The following is a 23757-nucleotide window of genomic DNA, read 5'->3' on the forward strand; positions in this document are numbered from 1 at the left end:
GCCGCAGGATTAGCCTTGCCTTGTGCATGTACATGCAGTAACGCTCCTTATTTTGGGGGTAACTCCCGCTGCCAAAGAAATCTCCTCTTTCGGCCTCCTTGAACGCATAGATAGATCAGTTCCAGAAGTGAGGCTTGGTCGAAGATCTTGATCTGCAAGTTCTGAATCGAGTGTTGAAACAATAATAGGTACGTGATCTCATCATAGATCTGGTTTTCAAGATGAAAATCTTTAGCTGCTTCTTTTTCTCTTGATTTTTCCATTCTTATTTTATGTGATCAGTTTGATCTTCTTGGATGTCAGCAGCAAATTAAAAACACATTCTTGCCAAAGTACCTTTCGGAAATGGAAACTGGTCGAAGTTTTCCTGGAGATAGAATCAGTGATATGCCTCAGCATATCATAGAAAACATCCTCTCCCGTCTGAGTTTAGGTGAAGCAGTGAGGACATGCATTTTATCTAGAAACTGGAGATACAAATGGGTTACACTTCCCAAACTTATATTTGAACCTTCCGTTCGACCTGATTTGATATCCCTAGATCCTAGCCTTGCACTTCCCCAACTTATAATGAATCCTTCCATCAGACATGATTTAATGACCCCTGCAAGATTCATTGATGGAGTTCTCTCACTTCATCAAGGCCCAATTTGCGAGTTTCAGGTCACTCACGTGTGGATCCCGAATACCCCAGAAATGCTTGAAAGATGGATTCTTTGTCTATCCAGAAATTATATACAAAAGTTAGTCCTTCGTTTGTACCCTCAGCCTTTGCCTTATGATCTTCCATTAAGTCTGTATTCCTGTGAGCACCTGACTCATCTAGAACTAGCTTCCTGTGCACTCAAGAATCCACCTACAGTGTTTTCATGCTTCAACTCACTCCGCAGCATTTTGTTTTTTAGGGTTATTTGTATTGGCTTTACTTATGAGGATCTAATCTCCAGGTGCCCAATGCTTGAGAGGTTTATAATAGAAAATGGGTTCACAGATTACACCGACCTAGTAATCCAAGCTCCCAAGCTGCAGGAGTTAGTTGTTTCAGGTTATTGCAGCGTTAGACAAAATATATGTATCCAAAACACCCCACTTCTAACATCTGTGTCTTTTGATTTGGAATGTTTTGATTTCGAAGGAGCACTTATGAATCATGAAGTGGGGGGTGCAAATATCTATTTGCAGAAGGTTTTTGGAAGTCTTGTTGGTCTTGAGACGCTTTCTGTGTATGAGAATTTTTTGAAAGTAAGTATGATGATTTCATGAATATTATTTCTTGGGTTGTTCTTTATTCATTAAATATATTCTTAGACACACCTATGTTTTGGATGTTCTTTATGTAGTACTTCTGTGTGGCTTCTATACCGAGGAGGCTTCAAGTTACTCTTGATCGTCTGAAGAAATTGAGGATGGAAGTTTGCTTTAATGATTGGAATATGATCTTGATGGGACTTTGCTTGATTAGAAGCGCCCCAAATTTGCAAGAACTATTGGTTGATGTGAGTAATCTTAATACTTAAAACTGTTTGATGTTCAGATAAGTATCTGCTTTTAATGAAATATATCAAGCACAGATATACAAATGCCACTATATTTCTCACAACATAAAAATTAATATTGTTTAATGTTGACCCCCCCCCCCCTCTTTCTCTCTTCTCTCTCTCTAATCAATGTAGTTTTGTCCTTGCATTCCCTTTTTATTAGATAAAGAACCATGAAATGATGAAATATTATTTGATATATTTGGCAAAATGGCTAGTTCCTAGCTGTCACCTACCAAATTTTTGTACAGAAACATGATTGTTATGTATCTGTTAGGACAACATGTCTTGGCCATTGCTCCTATAAATAGTCCCCTACTTCGAATGTTAAGACATTACATCTTGGCATTTAGTGTACATCATTACAAGTGATCAAGAAACTCTGAAGTTCTCAATTCAATACATTCAAGCCTCTCACCTAGTGTGTACATTCTTGAGGAATCATTCCTAGGAGATCTAGCCCGTCAAATTTGATTGTGGCTGTAGTGATATAGAAGGCTAGTTGGAGAATCATCCAATCTAAAAGTCTTGCAAGCATTTTTAATTGTGCACTTCATTTCATCTTGCTGCACAACCCACTAAAGGTGTAAAGTGTCACACTCTTTAGTGGGTAAACTCTATCTTATATTTCATTTGTTGTAATTCTAGCTTTAGGTTAAATTAGAATTGTTAATAAGGGTGAACTTGCTTTGGTAATATAGATTGTAAAGGTACACTTGCCCTATGAACAAAGATCATAAGGGTTTGTTTATCTATTTACCGTAATAAAGAGAAACACTGGTGTATTCTCTCTTGAATTCAAGAGAGGAGTGGACGTAGACTTGACAAGTCAAATGACTATAAAATTCTTGTGTCTTAGATGCTTGAATTGTTTCTTTTGTTTAATTAAGTTTTCAACTTGCAATTATCATAATAATTAGACAAAATCCACTAGTAGTAACTTATTCACACCCTATTTAATAACAACCTGTACGGTACCGATCTGATAATAAAAAACAAAAAAATATATCTTCCCCTTTTTTGTATTTTTTCCAACCGTACCTTTTCTTCTCTTTCTGGATCTTTGCACACCTCCAGCGACGATCCACCGAATCTTGCTCTAGTACCACTTGTTAGGGATAATGGATGCATAACTACGAACAGAGAAGAACACAAGCAAAGCACACAAGAAGAATTTAACGTGGTTCGGCAAAACTCTGCCTACGTCCACCTAAGAGAAAAAAGATTCCACTAGTTCAGAAAATCTCACACCACTCTCACACCCACCAAGTGTTATCCTTTGCTTGCCTTTGCCTCAATCCCTATCACCAGGATGTGTTTCCCAATCCCCTATAGGGATTGATTCATATAGGTTATCCCACAGAATAAGACTTTCATAAGACCTATGTGTGGCTCCTAATCTGCCCGGAAATGAATAAGACTTATGAAAGTCTTATGAAATGTGTGGCTCCCGATCGTGTTTTGAAGTCGATCGATGACGTTGAAACACCTAATCCTGCTTATCAATCTTGGATGCGTACTGATCGGTTGGTGACAGCTTGGATTACTGGCACTTTGTCTGATGCAGTTCTTGGAAGGGCTTACGATGTCTCTTCCTTTGCAAATATTTGGAAGACCTTGACATATGCGTTCTCTCAATCTTCTGAGGCTAGAGAGTTCGACCTTCTGTCTCGGTTGCAGTTTTTGCTCAAGAAAGAAACTTAGTCACTCAATGATTTCTTGATTCGTTTTAAAACAATATGTGATCAACTTGCCACGATTGGTAAACGGGTACCAGATCAACATAAAGTATTCATTCTTCTTACCAATTTGGGAGCTGCTTATGAGAATTTTGCAACTACAATGTTGAAACCCCCTATGCCCTTGTATGCCGAAATTATACCACTGTTGTAAAGCCATGACTTGCGGAGTCATGGTACTCTTCTTGACACTACTAATTCTAATCTTGCATTTTATGGGACTTGTATTGGTTCTTATGGTGGTTGCAAAGGCCGATTTGGTTAGAATGGTGGACAATTTAGTCGTGGTGGTGGACAGAGCTATTTTCCTTCGCAAAACAGAGGTTTTGTGCCTTAGACTATTGCTTTTGGTTCTATTTCGACTGGTTTGGCTTATCCTGGTTCTGGTACTCAGTTTGCATAGGAGAATCACCCTCCCTCAGGGTTCTGTTAGCGTTCTACTCTTTGATGCCAAATCTGTAAAAAGATTGTCAAGCTCATGATTCCATAACAGACATTTCTTCTTTTAGGAGCTATATTATTTCCAATTGTTATGTCGTGCGTGATAAGGATAGTTCTAATTATTCTAGAATTCAAAAGATCTAAATTTGAATTTCTTGTCAAAGTTGGAAGATGCTAAGGTGGTTCCAAAAGATAAGGAAAGTCCTATTTTGTCAAGCAAGAATTATGAGAAAAAAACTCAAAATTATCCTTATCAGAACAGAAGGTTCTAGGCTCTTGATGTACATGTCTCTTGTATCTATAAGTTGGGTACTTGTCTGTATATATATACTGCAGATGACATTCTTTAATGGTATTACTCATACTCTCTACATGTTAACCATTATGAACATTGCTGCTGTCATATTCTATCCTGAACTCTATCATGAATTTCTTTGATTTACTATGTGGACAAGAATTTTCTGCCCTGGTCTATCATTCTCTTTTGGGGTGGATACCATTCCGCATTAAGAAAACTTTGCATAGTCATTTCTGCAGGCATATCCCGACCAAGATATTGAACTGCAAGTTCTGGAAATAGAGGATCAATTAGAAAGGCCACTGAACCATCTTAAAAATGTCACTATAACAAGCTTCTATGGTTTACAAACTCAAACAGAATTCATAAGATTCCTTCTTGCTACTGCACCTACACTTGAGAAGATGACGGTTGGTGCCTTCAATGATTTAGAAGATGAGGAAGAAGGACACATTGATGTATCTGTTATAATGGAATTTCCCAAGATGTCTGCAAAAGCAGTGATTGAATACTATGAGATGTGAGTAGGGGGATTTTGGAAACTAAGAGCATGGATTTTGTTGGTTACTATTTCTAGACAAAAACTAGATTTCAATTGTATAATTTACTTGTAGTTGATCATTTTTCTTTAGTTTAAGTGATCTACAATTTTTTTGGGTACAAATGCGCTATTTATATATAGGGAAATGGGGATGGGGATATTACAAATGCTGCCGGCAAGGGTTGAACTACGACCACTCCACTGAGAAGTTAGGTTTTCAACCACTCCACTAATCCTCCATTGGCAGTGATCTACAATTTTAATAAATATTGAATTGAAACAGTGTTTGTATCTTATGGCAACACTAGTTACAAGGAAAGAAGAATAATAAATTGGGGTAGGTTTGGCTTGGACCATAGCAGGGACAAGATTAACGATGGGTTGCAGGTTTTGGCTTTTTAGTACAAATGGGTTGCAGTTGGGGCTAGGGGTGTGTATAGGGTGGGTTGGGTTGGGCTAGTCTAAACCCAACCCTACCCTAGGGAACTAAACCCTAAATCCAAACTCTATCCAACGTTAAAGGAAGGACTATCTCTTGATAACAAGGGAATACTAATGATAATTAACTATCAAATCAGAATCTAGGCTGCTTGCATCATTTCTCTTTGGGTGCGGCATTATTAGCATTCTCTGCTACCTGCCTACCATATTGTATTTGGAATTCGTCACCGACTTTGCCAATTAGTCTAGAATAGAATTTTCTATACAATAATAACATATAATTTTTCATTCAGTTCCATTTAAGTAATCCTATTTTCCATCTTTGAAGACCAAGCCATGGAATTCGTCAATGTTGGAATGACAGAACTTTGCAAAGTTTGAACAATCCCAAAGAAGCACTAAAAGGAGTCTGCCACTATTGAATTTTCATATTGGAAAACACCACTTGCCCCCCATGACTTAGGTCCTAAGCGGACACCCATTAAGATTGAACTTCCACCAACCCACCTCAGGAAAGTTTCACTAGACTTCCTTTGGATCCTGATATCTTCTTGGAATAAGCTTCAACCCTGTTCTTTTTGCCACAACCAAATCCTATTGAGAGGTCAATGTTGTCATTAGACACTTTTCTCCCTATAACTCAAGCTTTAATGAGTTCAAGAGTCTATCAATCAATTTCCTCACTCCTTCAAATCTTCTAGAATTCCTCTTTAGGAAAATCAGTTGCAGACAAATTAGAAAGGCCTTTTTCTAGGTCTGTTGGAAGTTGGTTCTCTTGCTCTTATCCCTATACCACCTTGACCACTCCACTAAATTAGAATCTTCATGATTCACATCAAACAACTATAACATCAACTTCCAATAGTGCTAAAAGAGGCTATTGGAGGGTGTCTGGATCACCTCCTCGTTGGAGGAGCATGCCACAAAAATTTGGGGGAGGGGCATGGGGACCCATAGTATGTCCCACTGGTAATTTTTTTGTTTTTATAATTATTCACATGTGGGTCTTACATCATTTTTATGGTTAAAAAGTGTTAGGGGAGCATTGGTGATCTCAACTCATTGGATGTGGGCCCCCTCATAAACATGTTATGGAGGAGTATGAAAAATGAGTAAAGTACCGGTTGATTTAGTGTGCAGAAGATGTAAAAATGAGGAAACTGTGAACCTTATTTTTCTTCCCTCTCCATTTGTCCGCATTTTCTAGTTTGCATCACCTCTATGTGGTGCCTCTAGGTGAGGAGGTGGAAATCCACAGATGGACCAGGATCTGGAAAGAGCTAACTAAGAAAGAGAAATAGGAAAAGAAGACAGTGGTGAGCATGGTGACTTTTATTGTGCGGCAAATCTGGATTGCTATAAATGAATTGATCTTTAGGGGGAAATAGTGGTTGCCTATTACAAAAAGCCATTTGTGAGTATGAACAATTCAATAAGTTGAGCTTGAAGCCATCAAGGATAAATAGTAGTCAAAATCTCGAGGATTCGAAATCTTGATGGTCTCCATCGGAGGCAGAATGGGGCAAGGTAAATTCTAACACCTTAATGAAGCAGATGAGTTCATGTAGCCTAGGCTTTATTATCTAAAATGCATACGGGAGTGTAAATTGACAGTCTCCAAACTAGCCTTGGCCCATTCCCTGATTGAGGATGAGGCATTAGTTCTGAGGTATGGAATGCTATGGACCCTTGGAGAGTGTTATAATAAGGTAGTCATTGAATCGGATTGCCAAGAGCTAGTTAATGCGATCTCATCAAGCCCTCAAGGCCCATTGGAGCTTCTTCCAGTTCTAGACAATATCCTACACCTTAGGCCCATGTTTTTGGATTGTAGGATTGAACATATTTGTTAAAGTAACCTAGAGGGGGGTGAATAGGTTGCAACTAGTGGATTTGCCTAATTTTTTGGTTTAATTGCAAATACAAGATAAATTGTAAATTTCATGAAATTAAGATAGTGCAATCAACCACAAGACAAGGATTTTATAGTGATTCGGCTTTGCAAGTCTACGTCCACTCCTCTCTTGACTTCAAGAGATAATCCACTAGCGTTTCTCTTTATTATGGTAAATAGAAACAAACCCTTATGATCTTTGTTCATAGGGCAAGTGTACCTTTACAATCTATATTACCAAAGCAAGTGCACCTTTACAATTCTAATTTAACCTAAAACTAGAATTACAACAAATGAAATATAAGATAGAGTTTACCCACTAAAGAGTGTGACACTTTACACCTTGAGTGAGTTGTGCTGCAAGATGAAATGAAGTGCACAATTAAAATTGCTTGCAACACTTTGGGATTGGATGATTCTCCAACTAGCCTTCTATATCACTACAGCCACTATCAAATTTGATGGGCTAAATCTCCTAGGAATGATTCCTCAAGAATGTACACACTAGGTGAGAGGCTTGAATGTATTTAATGTGAGAACTTCAGAGCTTCTTGTTCACTTGTAATGATGTACACTAAATGCCAAGACATAATGTCTTAACACTTGAAGTAGGGGACTATTTATAGGAGTAATGGCCAAGACATGCGTCCTAACAGATATATAACAATCATGTTTCTGTACAAACAATGTGCCGTTTTGGTAGGTGATAGCTAGGAACTAGCCATTTTGCCAAATACATCAAATAATACTTCATGCTTCTTAATCTAATAAAAAGGGAATGCAACAAAAGTATGAGAGTATATTGAATAGAGATAGAGAGGGGGGGGGGTGTTCAGCATTAAACTATATTAATTTTATGTTGTGAGAAATATAGTGGCATTTGCATATCTGTGCTTGATATATTTCATTAAAAGCAGTTACTAATTTGAACAAACAATTTCAGTGTTAAGATTACTCACATCAACCAGTAGTTCTTGCAAATTTGGGGCACTTCTAATCAACCAGAGTCCCATTGAGATCATATCCCAATCATTAAAGCAAACTTCCATCCTCAATTTCTTCAGACAATCAAAAGTAATTTGAAGCCTCCTCGGTAGAAGCCACAAAGAAGAACTACATAAAGAACATCCTAAAAATAGGTGTATGTCTAAGAATATATTCAATAAATAAAAAGCAACCCAAGAAATAATATTCATGAAATCATCACACTTACTTTCAAAAAATTCTCATACACAGAAGACTTCCAAAAACCTTCTGCAAATAAATATTTGCATCCCCCACTTCACGATTCATAAGTGCTCCTTCAAAATCAAAACATTCCAAATCAAAAGACAAAGATGTTAGAAGTGGGGAGTTCTGGATGCATATATTTTGTCTAATGCTGCAATAACCTGAAACAACTAACTCCTACAGCTTGGGAGCTTGGATTACTAGGTCAGTGTAATCTGTGAACCCATATTTCTTCTATTATAGACCTCTCAAGCACTGGGCACCAGGAGACTAGATCCCCATAAGTAAAGCCAACACAAATAACCCTATAAACCAAAATAATGCGAAGTGAGTTGAAGCAAGAAAACACTGTAGGTGGATTCTTGATTGCATAGGAAACTAGTTCCAGATGAGTCAAGTGCTCACAGGAGTATAGACTTGATGGTAACTCATAAGGCAAAGGCTGGGGGTACAAACGAAGGACTAATTTTTTTATATAATTTCTAGATAGACAAAGAATCCATCTTTCAATCGTTTCTGGGGTATTTGGGATCCACATGTGAGTGACCTGAAACTCGCAAATTGGGCCTTGATGAAGCGAGAGAATTCCATCAATGAATCTTACATGGGTCATCAAATCATGTCGGATGGAAGGATTGAACATACGTTGGGGAAATGTAAGGTTAGGATCTAGGGTTGTCAAATGAGGTCGGATGTAAGGATCAAATATAAGTTTGGGAAGTGTGACCCATTTGTATCTCCAGTTTTTTGATAAAATGCATGTCCTCACTGCTTCACCTAAACTCAGACCGGAGAGGATGTTTTCTATGATGTCCTGAGGCATATCACTGATTCTATCTGCAGGAAAACTTCAACCAGTTTCCATTTCCGAAAGGTACTTTGGCAAGAATGTGCTTTTATTTGCTGCTGACATCCAGGCAGATCAAACTGATCACATAAAATAAGAATGGAAAAATCAAGAAGAAAAAGAAGCAGCTAAAGCTTTTCATCTTGAAAACCAGATCTATTGATGAAGATCACATACCTATTATTGTTTCTGTTAGGGATAACGGATGCACAACCACGAATGGAGAAGAACCACAAGAAAAATACATAAGAGGGATTTAACGTGGTTCGACAAAACCTTGCCTACATCCACGAGAGAGAAAAGAAGTTTCACTATTTTTGAAAACCTCACACCACTCTCACACCCACAAAGTGTTACCCTTTGCTTTCTTTCTTTTTATAGGTTATCCCATAGAGACTATTTATAGAGAAACCTAAAACCCTAATCCCAATATAATTACAAATTTGACTCAGTACTAATAATTGACCCAAACCCTGTTTCAATTACAAATAAAACTAAAACTATAATTACATGGACCCACATAATATAAGATACCCAAACCCAACAATCTGCACATTGGCTTGAATTCTACAAACCACCTTGAAGAAAACTTGTTGATGATGTCTCTCTGCAATCATCCGTCTCTGTGCATCCACCACACCTTACCACATGGCCCACATCTAGGAGTTACACTTACTAGTCGTCACCTTACTCAGAAAGACAATGAGATGCGATTGGAAAAAGAACAAAGTCAGCGAAAAATTGAAGAGTTGGAGAATGAGATCAAAGACACCAGACATTAATTAGTGGAGGAGAAAAAATCTTATTGTGAACTTCGGCTTGAAATGACCCAATTAACTCAACTTGTAATGGATAGGCTTGGTTCACAAGGTTCAACTCACTTATGTAAGTGTGAAATGTCTTTATGAATTTCATTGGTTTCTTTATGTTATAAAATATCGACATTTTATTTGTACAGCTAATAATGGAAGTCGTTGAGGTCCTTGCTAGAATCGGACTGCGGAATCCACATAATTTGAAGGTTATTTGCATCTTCCTAAACTTCTTCTCCTCTTGTCTCTTCTCTGTACCTTAGTCTTTCAATTTCTTCCTCTTGTTTAAGTCAAGCTTGTATGTTGATGCCATCTTTGATAAAAGTTGTTGTTGAAGGCTTTGTTATTTCTGTCTTTCTAGTTTTATTTTGAAGTTAATTTCTTTAAGTGACAAGCTGGTTCCCAACATTAGATTCCAAGCTAGTGTGGTTTTAAATTTTTCTTGTTTAGAACTTGGGGTATTGCTCTATTTCACTTCATTCTTGTTAAAGTCGGAATGTTTTTTAGATTGCATTCCTGCAGCAGCTTATATAGGTACTTTTTTGTCAAAATAATCTTTTGACGCATATGGATTATTCTAAATCTTTTGTTTTCTTAGTTTTCCTTCTCTCTTTTTGTGCTGAAGATATAGGTATGTGGTGTTGACATAAATTAATGAAAGTTCTACAAGCGAATTTTGAAGTATGTCCCTCCTTGTTATATCAATTTTTTTGTTCCCAGGAAGTGCCAGAGAAAACCAAGGAGAGTCCAGGGAGCCCATGGCAGTTTCTTGGTTTGCTGGCTCTCTTTGATCCTCGCAGGCATGACAGTGCTGAACCTATCCGCAAGGCTCTTCACCTCGGTGTGAATGTTAAGATGATTACCGGTATGGTAGATTGATCTTCCTTAATTTTCCTGTAATTATCAGTTGATCCCTTTATCCAGTGTTGGTTATTATTGCATTTCTATTTCTTTCTTTAGGTGATCAACTTTCCATTGCAAAGGAGACTGGATGAAGGCTGGGAATGGGAAGTAACATGTACATTCCTCTTCATATCTTGGTGACAAGAAGGATGATCTCTCCACCATTCCCGTAGATGAGTTGATTGAGAAAGCTGATGGTTTTGCAGGAGTATTTCTAGGTTGGTCCTTCAATTAACACCTTTTATCTTGGACTATTTGTCTTTTCCTTCCCCTTCATGATCATAAGGATTGGCCGTAATGCCTTTTCAACCTTTTGTTGCAAAGCACAAGTATGAAATTGTGAAGAGGTTGCAGGAGATGAAGCATATCTGTGGTATGACTGGAGATGGTGTTAATGATGCCCCTGCTTTGAAGAAGGCTGATATTGGTATCGCTGTTGCTGATGCTACTGATGCTACTAGAAGTGCTTCTGATATTGTCCTAACTGAACCTGGATTGAGTGTTATTATCAGTGCTGTGCTGACCAGCAGAACAATTGTCCAAAGGATGAAGAACTATACAGTTAGTTTCTGTCATCTTCTTTACTTGTTAACATGCATCAATTTCTTTTACTTCATCAAATTTATTTATTTATTTATTTTTTACTTCATTTGTTTCCCATCTTGCCAATATAAAATTGGGTGATGCCTTAAATATATTTCAATAGTCCTAGATTCTTTAATGTACTAATTGCAATATTTGCTAGCTTCAGGAAGCATTGGATCCTGAGTACAGAAATGCAACCTTTGACACAAGTGAAAGGGAAGTGCTTTTGAATTAAATTCAACTTTTACGGAGCAAGTTGCAGTCACATATGGATGCAGCTGCTTCAAGTGAGTCCATCGACAAACAGTCCAGCTCTAATCCATTGTCAGGATCAGTCCAAATGAGAGAAAGTGGTAGATACTCATGATAAGATTGAGGAAGAAATTCAGAAGGCAAAGGTGGACAGAGAAGGAAAGTGAGTGGATTTCTTTTACCGATGAATTGAGAATCAACCTTGAATCAAACCGTCAACATGCAGAGAAGCTGGAGGCAGAATTGAGACTGGAGAAGAATTGCACAATGGAATTGGATGATGTAATAAACAGGGCCGTGCTTGGCCATGCTAAGATTATTGAACATTATGTAGAGCTGCAGGAGAAATATAATGACTTGTTTGATAAACACAAGAAAATCATGAAAGGGATTGCTGAGGTGAAAAATGCAGCTGCAAAAGCAGGACGCAAGTGTAAGGGGTCCCGTTTTATCAAATCACTTGCTGCAGAGCTCTCAATCTTGAGAGTAGAGAGAGAAAGAGAGAGGGAACACTTGAAGAAAGAGAACACAAGTCTTAGGATTCAACTTAAAGACTCTGCAGAAGCAGTTCATGCAGCTGGGGAACTCCTTGTAAGGTTGACAGAGGCAGAGAAAGCTGTGTCAGAAGCAGAAGAACTGCAGAATAGCTCAAATGAGGTTTTAAACTAATGAAAGTGACAACTTTTTCATGGGTGCAGGAGAACTACAGAATAGCTCAACAAGATATTGAGAAGTTGAAGAAGCAAATGGAGAAACTGAAAACAAAGCACAAGATAGAGATGGTGAGAATGAAACAATATCTTGCAGAGAGCCGTTTGCCAGAATCTGCATTACAGCCACTATATCCTCAGGATTCCGACATAACAGACAACACCTTCGGAGCCGCATCTCCAAATGATGATCAAGCATGGAAAGCTGAATTTGGATCAATATATCAAGACCACAGGGAACTAGACTAATGTTTGGTGGTGCGACTGAAGTGCAAGCATAACAAGCAGCACTGCAGGCAAGAAAAGGAGTGATGCATCATATGTCAGGGACCCTACTTGGGTCTCCATGCATATATGATTAGGTTGGTTTAGCCACCAATGTGGTGGTACTTGAAATTCTTAGCATTTGTTTCAGACTCTGAACAATGATTTTAGATGATGTATGCTACGTCCCTCTAAATGTATATCTTCAGTGATATGAAGTTCTAGATTTTATGACGATCAGGTGGATCAACTGAATTGTAGGATTCCACCAAAAAATACACTACTTGTTCTTCCAAATCATCGTTTGAGGAATCAGAATTGAAGGGTTGGATTGATTAGTTGGACCAGAATTCTGTTTTGGTTAGTTGGTAAAAGTACATAAATATCACCATAAAAATAATAATGTTGGTGATTTGGGATCAACCAGGTGTTTCTATGAGAGCCCGATAAATCTAAATGCATTTGAAGCACCCGGATGGAAGTCATCAGATGTGAGTTCCTCATTGTGAATTCTCTGTGGTGGATTCCATCAAGATGCTTCATGAGTCTAGATCTTGTAAAATTGAATTTGGATTGATGGAATTGGATCTTCATTTGTAAAATTGAATTTGGCTTTTTGGAATCATTTTTTTTTAATTAAAACAAACGTTGGCATAAGTAACATATGACGGAGTTTATTAAAAACACCAGTAATAAAGTTAAAAACCAACAACGTTTACAAAAAATGCCGGCAATAAACAAATTCTTATGTCTGCTACGACATTTCCAAAACGCCGCAAAAAAAAACACTAATAATGGCATTTATAAATATTGCTAGCAAAAAATGAATATTATAGTCTATGGAGGCGTTTCTTAAGTGCCGCAATAAATTCCTTTTACCGGCGTTTATTGGCAATATTATGGCACTTCCTTTTCACCCGCGGCGGTTAATAAATGCCACAAATAGAACCCTATAACAACACTTCTTAAACGCCGGTAAATGTGCCGCCGTAAGTTACCATCACCGGCATTTGCATTTAGTGCCGCTATAACAATACGACAGTGCTTTTGCTAGCGTTTTTGAAGCGCCGAGAAAGGTTTACAACGGCATTTTTAGACTTATGGCGGCGTTTTGGAAACGCCGCCGTAGGTCCGTTTTCTTGTAGTGTCCCCTCCAGGTATGGTTTTGTTACCGCCATCACTAAACCAACATGGCGCACCCCCCCCCCACCTGGGGTTTTAGTATAGCTCATCGCCGCTATACGATGTGACGTGGCTCCATCTCTCATTTTGTCACAGTCGGCTCCGAGAGATCATTGCCACTCACCAAATCCAAAGCGAAAGTCACCCGCTTCTTTCTAGATTTGCCCTTGTTTTGCGCTTGAACAACCTGCAAATTCTGCCTACCTGTACCCCTTGCCAAAGTGTCAACTGGAGCTCCACCTATTTCAACATTCCCTACAAGCCTGTACAACTTACTAATCATCTTTCCCCACATCACAACCATGGATCCCCTTGAAACCTTGAAAACTCCACCTTCAAATGACCATCTAAAACCTTTAGAATCTATAGTGCTCAATGAAATCAGATTCTTCCTTAGATTTGGCACATGTCTAACCCTAGTCAAAGTTCACACAATCCCATCAAACATGCAAATCTGTATAGTCCCAACTCTGACAACCCTGCTTTCCACATTATTTGCCATCTTAACTGTATCACTTTCACATGCATGATATGTAGCAAACTAATTCGTGATTGAACACATGTGAAAAGAACACCCAGAGTCTAAAATCCAATATGAAGTATCCAAACCTGATGATGAAGTCAGAAGGACATCATCTCCTCCATCATTGCTCAATAAGACAACAATAGATGATTCATCACTCTCCCCATTCTTCCTTTTCCTGTCCTCCTTATGCCTTGGACAATCTTTCTTTATATGACCTTCCTTCCTCTTTGCAATAATAACAAGCTACTTTGCGACGAGCAGACTTTGAGCAACCCCTTGACTTGCTAGACCCCTCCATTCTTCCATTTGATCTTCCTCTATTATGACCACCCCTTACAACCAAGGCACTACTTTCATTTGGCTCCCTATCACCACTATTTTTTTGCTATGTTTCATTGATTAGCAACGTAGTAATAACATCGTCAAGTTTGAAAGTGTCCTTACCAAAAAGTAATGTGGTCACAATATGATCAAATGACGGAGACAATGATACCAACAAGAGTAACGCTTGTCTTCCTCCTTGATCTCCTCATCAAGAGACAACAACTCCGTCAAAATCTTGTTGAACTCATCCAAGTGCTTGTCAAAATTTGCTCCCTCTAATAACCGAAGGCCATATAATTGTTTATTTTAAAAACAACCGATTTGTCAACGACTTGGACTTCTACCTACTCTCCAGTTTTGCCCAGACTTCCACTGGATTTGCCACCTCGATGACTTCATTAAGAACTTTATCCGCAAGATACAACTGGATCGTACTATTTGCTAGATCCCTCAACTCTTATCACTCTGTCTTCCTTCATTGCCTTTGGCTTTTCTGGATTTTTTTTTTTTTTCTGAGAGCCTTAACAGTCCCTTCCCGCGTGAGGATGTTCTTCACCTGTTGTTGTCACAAGGTGAAATCGTTATGACCATTTAAAAGTTCTATGGAGAAATTAGAACTCTTCACCGCCATATGATTTGTGCCCTTCATACCCGTCAACAATCCAAAACACCTGTTCGTTGATCTCCGTACGAACTCACAAAATCAATACCAATGGAGCAAAATCTCCTCGATCCATCACTTCCATTGAGTCCGGAACACCCAAAAACCTTGGGAACACTTAACTCCATACAAAAAACCTTCACACAAAATCCTATGTAAACAACCTCTAAATTACCAATCCGATAATTAAAATATATATATGTTTTCAGTCTTTTCCACTACCGTACCTAAAAGGATCAACTAGAAAGGCCACTAAACCATCTTAAAAATGTCACTATAACAAGCTTCTATGGTTTACAAACTCAAATATAATTCATAAGATTCCTTCTTGCTACTCCACCTGCACTTGAGAAGATGACGGTTGGTGGCTTCAACAATTTAGAAGATGAGGAAGGACACATTGATGAATCTATTATAATGGAGTTTCCCAAGGTGTCTGCAAAAGCAGTGATTGATTACTATGAGATGTGAGCAGGGGGATTTTGGAAACTAAGAGCATGGATTTTGGTGGTTACTATTTCTAGACAAAAACTAGATTTCAATTGTATAATTTACTTGTAGTTGATTGTTTTTCTTTAGTTTAAGTGATCTACAATTTTTTTTTGGGTACAAAGGCGGTATTTATATATAGGGAAATGGGGATGGGGATATTACAAATGCCGCCGGAAAGGGTTGAACTACGACCATTCCACTGAGAAGTTAGGTTTTCAACCATTCCACTAATCCTCCATTGGCAGTGATTTACAATTTCAATAAATATTGAACTGAAACAGTGTTGGTACCTTGTGCGCAACCCTAGTTACAAGGAAAGAAGAATAATAAACAGGGGTAGGTTTGGCTTGGACCATAGCAGGGACAAGATTGATGATGATGGATTGCAGGTTTTGGCTTTTTAGTACAAAATGGGTTGTAGTTGGGGCTAGGGTGTCTATAGGGTGGGTTGGGTCGGGCTAGTCTAAAACCAACCCTACCCTAGGGAACTAAACCCTAAATCCAAACTCTATCCAAACTTAAGGCTACGTTTGTTTGCTGGAATAAAGGTGGGGTGGGAAAATTGTTGAAAAAAATCAAACTTTTCCTACTTTTCCTTTAAATCCTACAAGTGTAGATTACACAGTTTGGTTGCTTGGGGTGAGAAAGTTAGAGATAAGTTTCCTTAAAGTTAGAGACAAGTTTTCTTAATTTAAGGAAACTTGTCTAGTGATGTGGCAACCCAACCTTCCCACCCCAAGTCTTTTGAAAACCCCACAAAATGTGTGGAATTTTGTGGAAAAAGTAAAATGTAGGATCCACAATCAACATTTTTCCACAAAATCCCTTCCTTTCCTTTCCTTCCTCCCTCACCCCACTACACATGGGGCCCACAGTTGTTTTCCCACCCCACCTTTGCAAACAAACGCAGCCTAAAGGAAGGACTATCTCTCGATAACTAGGGAATACTAATGAAAATTAACTATCAAATCTGAATCTAGGCTGCTTGCTTCATTTCTCTTTGGGTGGGGCATTATTAGCATTCTCGGCTATCTGCGTACCATATTGTATTAGGAATTTCATCACCGACTTTGCCAATTAGTCTAGACTAGGATTTTCTATAAAATAATAACATAAAATTTTTCAATCAATTCCATTTAAGTAATCCTATTTTCCATCTTTGAAGACCAAGCCATGGAATTCATCGATGTTGGAATGACAGAACTTTGCAAAGTTTGAACAATCCCAAAGAAGCACTAAAAGTAGTCTGCCACTATTGAATTGTCATATTTGTAAACACCACTTGCCCCCCATGACTTAGGTCCTGAGCGGACACCCATTCAAATTGAGCTTCCACCAACCCACCTCGGGAAGTTTCACTAGACTTCCTTTGGATCATGATATCTTCTTGGAATAAGCTTCAACCCTATTCTTTTTGCCACAACCAAATCCTATTGAGAGGTCAACGTTGTCATTAGACACTTTTCTCCCTATAGCCCAAGCTTTAACGAGTTCAAGAGTCTATCAATCAATTTCCTCACTCCTTTAAATCTTCTAGAATTCCTCTTTAGGAAAATCAGTTGCAGACAAATTAGAAAGGCCTTTTTCCAGGTCAGTTGGAAGTTGGTTCTCTTTCCCTTATCCCTATACCACCTTGACCACTCCACTAAATTAGAATTTTCACAATTCACATCAAACAACTGTAATATCAACTTCCAATAGTGCTACGAAGAGGCTATTGGAGGGAGTCTGGATCACCTCCTCGTCGGAGGAGCATGCCACAAAAAATTGGGGGAAGGGCATGGGGACCCACAATAGGTCCCATTGTTATTTTTTTGTATTTATAATTATTCACATGTGGGTCTTACATCATTTTTATGGTTAAAAAGCATTAGGGGAGCATTGGTGATCTCAACTCATTAGAGGTGGGCCCCCTCATAAACATGTTATGGAGGGGTATGGAAAATGAGTAAAGTACCGGTTGATTTAGTGTGTAGAAGATGTAAAAATGAGGAAAACTATGAACCATATTTTTCTTCCCTATCCATTTGTCCGCATTATCTAGTTTGCATCACCTCTACCCTATGTGGTTCCTTCAGGTGAGGAGATGGAAATCCACAGATGGATCGGGATCTAAAAAGAGCTAACTAAGAAAGAGAAAAAGGAAAAGAATACAATGGCAAGCATGGTGACTTTTATTACGTGGCAAATCTGGATTGCTTGAAATGAATTGATCTTTAGGGGGAAATATATAGTGGTTGCCTATTAAGGTGTTACAAAAAGCCATTTGTGAGTATGAACAATTCAATGAGCTAAGCTTGAAGCCATCAAGGATAAACAGTAGTCAAAATCTCAAGGATTCAAAATCTCAATGGTCTCCATCGGAGGCAGGATGGGGCAAGGTGAATTCTGACACCTCAATGAAGCAAATGAGTTCATGCAGATGAGTTCATGTAGTCCGGGCTTTATTATCTGAAATGCATAGGGGGAGTGTAAATTGGCAGTCTCCAAACTGACCTTGGCCCATTCAATGATTGAAGCTGAGGTTTTAGCTCTGAGGTATGGAATGCTAAGGACCCTTGGAGAGTGTTATGATAATGTAGTCTTTGAATCGGATTGCCAAGTGCTAGTTAATGCGATCTCATCAAGCCCTCAAGGCCCATTGGAGCTTCTTCCAGTTCTAGACAATATCCTGCACCTTAGGCCCATGTTTTCGGATTGTAGGATTGAACATATTTGTTAAAGCAACCTAGAGGGGGGGTAAATAGGTTGCAACTAGTGGATTTGCCTAATTTTTCGATTTAATTGCAAATACAAGATAAATTGTAAATTCCAATGAAATTAAGATAGTGCAATCAACCACAAGATAATGATTTTATAGTGGTTTGACTTTGCAAGTTTACATCCACTCCTCTCTTGGCCTCAAGAGAATGTTCCACTATTATTCCCTTTGAATACAGAGGATAGAAATCAAACCCTTACAATCTATGTTTAATAGGGCAAGAGCACCCTTTACAATCTTTGTTCTAAATAGAGTAAGAGCACCCTTTACAATTTTTGTTCTAAATGGGGCAGGAGCACCCTCTATCATTTCTAATCAACCTAGACTAGAATTTAGCAACAACACAATATAAGAGATGGATGATATTACCTAACAAGGGGTGTGACACTTTACCCCATGTGTGAGTGTGATGCAATGATAATGAATGCTCAAATGAGGAATGAATGCACCACTAATTAAGTACTTATGGCTTTTAATCACATCAAGCTTTACTCCAATGAGCTTGTTTGAAAACTTTGGAATGTTCTTCAAAGTTGAGTGAGGTTGGAAGGTAAATAATCAATGCTTCTTCATAAATTGAGAGCTTGAGAGTTGTAAGGTAGTAATGACTCAATAGGCAAGGTAGAAGCTCTCAAATGGGGGTTGTTGGGCAAATAAAGATGGTATTCAATTGCTTGGCCCAACCTCCCGACGGATATAATTTTTCTCCCAGTTTTCAGTCCAGATAGACGTTTGACTGATCAGACAGAGCTCCGTTGGGAAGTAGCCATTGAAAAGTAGCCGTTAAGACAAACTTTAAACCAGATGAAAATTCCATCTGGCACTCTATGACTAGAAGGACATCCGTCTGGCTCAGACAGATGTCCATCTGCAATACATAGTGCACAGTAATGTGCACTCAGGGACTTGATTGGGTTTTTAGGAATTTCTAGCCAACCCTAAGCCTCATACACTCTCCTAACATGTCATAGGCCAGTCTAATGACATGATATGTGTATAATTGAGCGTAATTACATATGAGTACATTTGGAGGTGTCCTAAGCCTAAATTTTTCTAAATCTTGAACTTGACTTGATTTTCTCATCTTCTTGTGCTTTGATATTGATGCTCATCTTGAGTTAGGTTACTTGTCCAAATTAACTTGACCTTGACTTGGGCTTGAGCATCTAGCAAGTTGGGTCCAATGAGTTGAATTTGGTCCACTTGCTTTCCTATTGAACTGAAAACACAACTTAATATGGACATTAGAATTCGTGTTTGTTATCATCAAAACTAATGGAGGCTAATGTGACAATGTTGACATGGCATTTCCCAACAATATTCTTAGGGAGGGTAATAGTTGTGCAAGCTCCCTAGTCCGAAGGGCTCTACCTTTAGAGAATATATGAGGTGGTCTAGCCCATATCCAACTCTTAAATTCCAAGCCTTCTGGTTGTGTATTCTTTGTGTAACTCTCTTTCTTCAATTAAATGAAGGATGTTTCAACAAAAAAAAGGTGGAGCATAGACCTCTACCTATTGGGATGGAGGATTTAGACTCAAATGGTAACATTTAAAAGTTAAGAAGTCTTATTCATAAATCTGTAAAGTACATAATGAGTTAAATTAGTAAGTTCAGTAAAAGTTGAAAGCATTAATTCGTTAAATGGTAATTCACATTAAGATCTCTAGAGAAATGCTAGAGGCAAACTACCTGTTGTTTACAATGAAGAAGGGTAGTGACTACCACCAGACTCTATATAACTTGAATTTCTTAGCCCCTTTTGCTATGTAATCTTCCTGAGCATTGTTTGATCTGGAAAAAATCGGACAACAACCGATTGAAACCTAGATGAGATCTTGTGGATCTTATTTAACAAGATGGAACTGGGCCAATCAAGAGAACCGTCTTGGCCATTAAGAGCTAACACAACTATTAAACATCAGAAAATAACACAATTTGTCTAATGCTATGTCATACACAAACAAAAGGGCTTCTCTAATACTCTCAAATTCTAAAGACAAAGCTGAAAACCCAAAAAAAGTTGTCGCCTTTGCTACATCAAACATACCACCAAGATCGCAAACTATGCTTCTTCTCCCTCCTTTCTTTGCTAGAAAGTCCCAAGAAACATCAAAGACGACTTTACACCAACTTCTAGCCTGCTCCGAAACTAATGAATAGTCAACATATGGCTCTTATGTGGCCCTAGTACCTTCTCTTGGTTTGACTGATTGGATTTCAATTGTTAATTTGAAGAACCAAGATAAAATATTAGGAAGAGACACATAGGAGCCTTTAATAAATATGCATTCTGAGCATGCCAAATAACCCAACAAATGATGCTTCACATAGTATACACTAGATCTAGTTGGTCCGAGTCCTTAAATATATTGTCCTCAAAATCGGTCCAACCATGTATGCTAAAGCCTCTAAACTCACCTGTCTCTATCATCAAAGGGGATGCTCTCCACACAAGCTTTGCGAATTCACAATGAAATAATGCATCTCATTTGTATCTATTCTCAAAGGAGATGCTCTCTACACAAGCTTTGCAAATTCACAATGAAATAATGCATGTATAGTATCTTCCATTTGGTACATAGACATAAAGGAAGATACAAGCTCTTTCAATCAAACAAGGCTTTATGAGTTGCTATGCCATCATTTACAGCTCTCCGGATAAAAGTTTTAATTTGAGGAAGAGTGTTAATGCCCCGAATCCTCTTCCAATTTGGATGTGAAGAAGAGCTGGCTAAAGAAGAGAAATAGTTCCCCTAAGATGAGAGAGTTAAGTAGTAGGTAGATTTAGTAATAAAATCACCATGCCTTGTTGCCTTCCCACATCCATGCATCTTCCACGTCTAGATCTAAAATGGGAAAGGATATGATTTCCCTTGCTTCAATCTGCATGAAAAGGGAGTTGATTGAAGGTTTATTCTACATGTGATTTCTCCAATCAATAAGTTCATGGACCCGCAGTGGCCCCAATTGGTTTTGATTCCTTATAGGGTATGGAGAAGGAGAGTTTGGGTTTTAGGGTTCCTCAAAACAAGAGTACCTAGACCATTCCCAATTCTTTTAAGCAATTCTTGCTTCTCTCCTTGCCAACAAACTCTTCCGTCCCTATGAAGCTCCTCTTGGGGTTTGTGATTGGAGAAATGGTTGATCCTTAAAATATTTTCATTCATTGTTATGACCCAAAGAGAGTTTGGATGGTTTAGAAGTCTCCACCTTTTTTTGGCTAATAAGGCTTTGTTGAAAGAATTGAGGTCTCTAAATCTTGAGCCAACTTGGTTCTTGGGGAGACACATATTCTTCCACTTACCCCATTTAATCCCTAAATTCTTGTTGTTATTTCTCCACCAAAACTCCCTAATCATTTGATCACATTATTACTTAACTCTTTTGGGAGTAAGAACGAGACATGGTATAAGTGGGCATAGTTGTTGCCACAACCTTAATTAGAATTTCTTTTCCCACATGAAAATCTAATTTTCCCTTCCATCCTACCAATTTGCTATGAAGCCTATCCTTTAAATAAGCAAAAATTTGGGATGTTGACTTAGTAATATTGGATGGCAACCCCAGATAAATACCGTGTGAAAAACCTCACTTATGTCTAAAGTAAGGAGAGATATACCATCTTGTTTGTCTAGTTACTCATTTTCTAATGAGAAGTAAAGATTTTGCATTGTTTATGTGTGACCTGAAGCTTGCTCATACTCTCTTAGGATGTTACCAACTAGGATTGCAGAGATGTAGGTGTGAAGAGCATGCAATTATCTGTACAAAAATTAATGATTAATATCATGAGTAGTTCTAGCTATATGAATACCAGGTGATCTTGAAATACCAATTGATGAACTAAATCTTCTTGAAACGACTTCAAGACACAAGATAAATATGTAGGGACTAAGAGGGCAACCTTGCCTCAACCCCCTAGATGGGATTAACTTGCCCGTCAGTTGTCAATTAATTTTTATATGATACCCAACAATTGTCAAACATTGCATTACCCATTGTATCCATTGGTTTGCAAAACCTAATAAGTGCAATGTGTCGCTGATGACACCCTATTCCATCTTGTCATATAGCTTACAAAAGTCTAATTTAAGTGCCATACACCTAGATTTTGATTTAGAGTGTTTCAAGAAGTGGAGACACTCATGTTCAAGGTAAATGTTGTTAAGGGACAGTTAAAACCTTATCTTCTTTTCCTTTTGGAGATTAAGGTAATGATTGTTTTATTAGGGCTTTTAAGAAGAAAACCCCCCATTGAAAAAGTGTTTGATCCTTGAGATCACATCATTTCCCAAAAGGTTTCAGTTTAATTTCTATGGTAGAACCTAGCAAGAAAACCATCTATTCTGGTTTTTTTTTTTTTTTCCCTTCAATAGAAAAAGTGCATCTTTTATTTCATCTTCTAAGAAACGTTTACACAAATGATCATTATCATATCTAGAAATACAAGGCTATACACAAGAAAGAAAATTATCTGGAGATTATGGATGTGATGTTGAGAACAAATTTAAAAAATGGGTTATTATCTCCCCCTGAATGTCATGCTTCTCAGTGAGCCACTGCCCTGCGTGGGATTTCAGTTTATGAATTGCATTTCTTTGTCTTCTTTGAGTTGTTATGATGTGTTTTTGTCTCTAGCTTGAAGCAAGGTAACTCTAGACCTTTGTTATGAGTATATCTCTTCCTCCCTCATAAGAAATACTAGCTTTTGAGTCAAATCAGCTTCAGTTAATTGGGGTTGTGTAGTTGAGGGGGTTAATTGTTCGACCTCTTCTAGTGCTTTTTAGGTTTATTAATTTATTTCTTTTGAAACAACCAAGACATTGGATTACTCTAGTATTTTAAAGAGGTTGTGCAGTGGTAAATTTTATGCTAGAGAATAAAAGAAGGAGATCCATGTCAATTTGTTGTCCAACATTTTTGGTTTTGGTCCCCAAAGTCATGATACTCTTCCCATTTTGTTTCATAAATGAACCTCATGGACTTTCTTTTGGTTTTCTGAATTGTGACTTCTAAAAATGTATGGTTTGAACCAGCCCTTGAAAGTTTGTGAGCATGGATGCCACTAACATTATAAGCATGACTAGGTTACAAAAGACTTATCAATATTCTCCTTTAATAATGCCCCCTCCTTCCTTTTATTTGACCATGAATACATGATCCTTTAAGTTCACAGAGCCCGCAGCTAGAGATAGATTGTCTAAAGCAATCCAATTGATTTTCGGGTCTCGGTAATCCCCCCCCTCCTCCTCCCCAATTTCTTATTGTTGTGCATTATTTTGTCAAAATCACCTAGGAAGAACCAGGGGTTGA

At 38.1% G+C, this 23757-nt stretch overlaps 2 protein-coding genes across 2 annotated transcripts; both read left to right on the forward strand.

The window, feature by feature from the left end:
* Positions 1-345: 345 nt before the first annotated feature.
* On the forward strand, positions 346-1552 carry LOC149012382 (F-box/FBD/LRR-repeat protein At1g13570-like). Its single transcript, XM_089157592.1, has 3 exons — positions 346-1242; positions 1341-1412; positions 1535-1552. The coding sequence occupies exons 1-3, from the start codon at positions 346-348 to the stop codon at positions 1550-1552; spliced, it is 987 nt and encodes a 328-aa protein (XP_089013718.1).
* A 2868-nt stretch (positions 1553-4420) lies between these two features.
* On the forward strand, positions 4421-11504 carry LOC149012383 (plasma membrane ATPase 2-like). Its single transcript, XM_089157594.1, is given in 8 exon segments — positions 4421-4536; positions 8966-8996; positions 9928-9990; positions 10502-10646; positions 10742-10801; positions 10804-10899; positions 11004-11245; positions 11430-11504. Coding segments are annotated over 8 exon segments (828 nt in total).
* Positions 11505-23757: the final 12253 nt, after the last annotated feature.

The sequence above is a fragment of the Hakea prostrata genome, chromosome 6, assembly GCF_041222555.1.
Source record: "Hakea prostrata isolate BN-2017 chromosome 6, UWA_Hpros_2, whole genome shotgun sequence".
Taxonomy (NCBI): domain Eukaryota; kingdom Viridiplantae; phylum Streptophyta; class Magnoliopsida; order Proteales; family Proteaceae; genus Hakea; species Hakea prostrata.

Coding starts and splice junctions, on each gene's coding strand:
- LOC149012382 (XM_089157592.1), top strand. CDS start 346: ATGGAAACTGGTCGAAGTTTTCCTGGAGATAGAATCAGTGATATGCCT. Junction 1,243..1,340: donor TGTATGAGAATTTTTTGAAA/GTAAGTATGATG, acceptor TTCTTTATGTAG/TACTTCTGTGTGGCTTCTAT.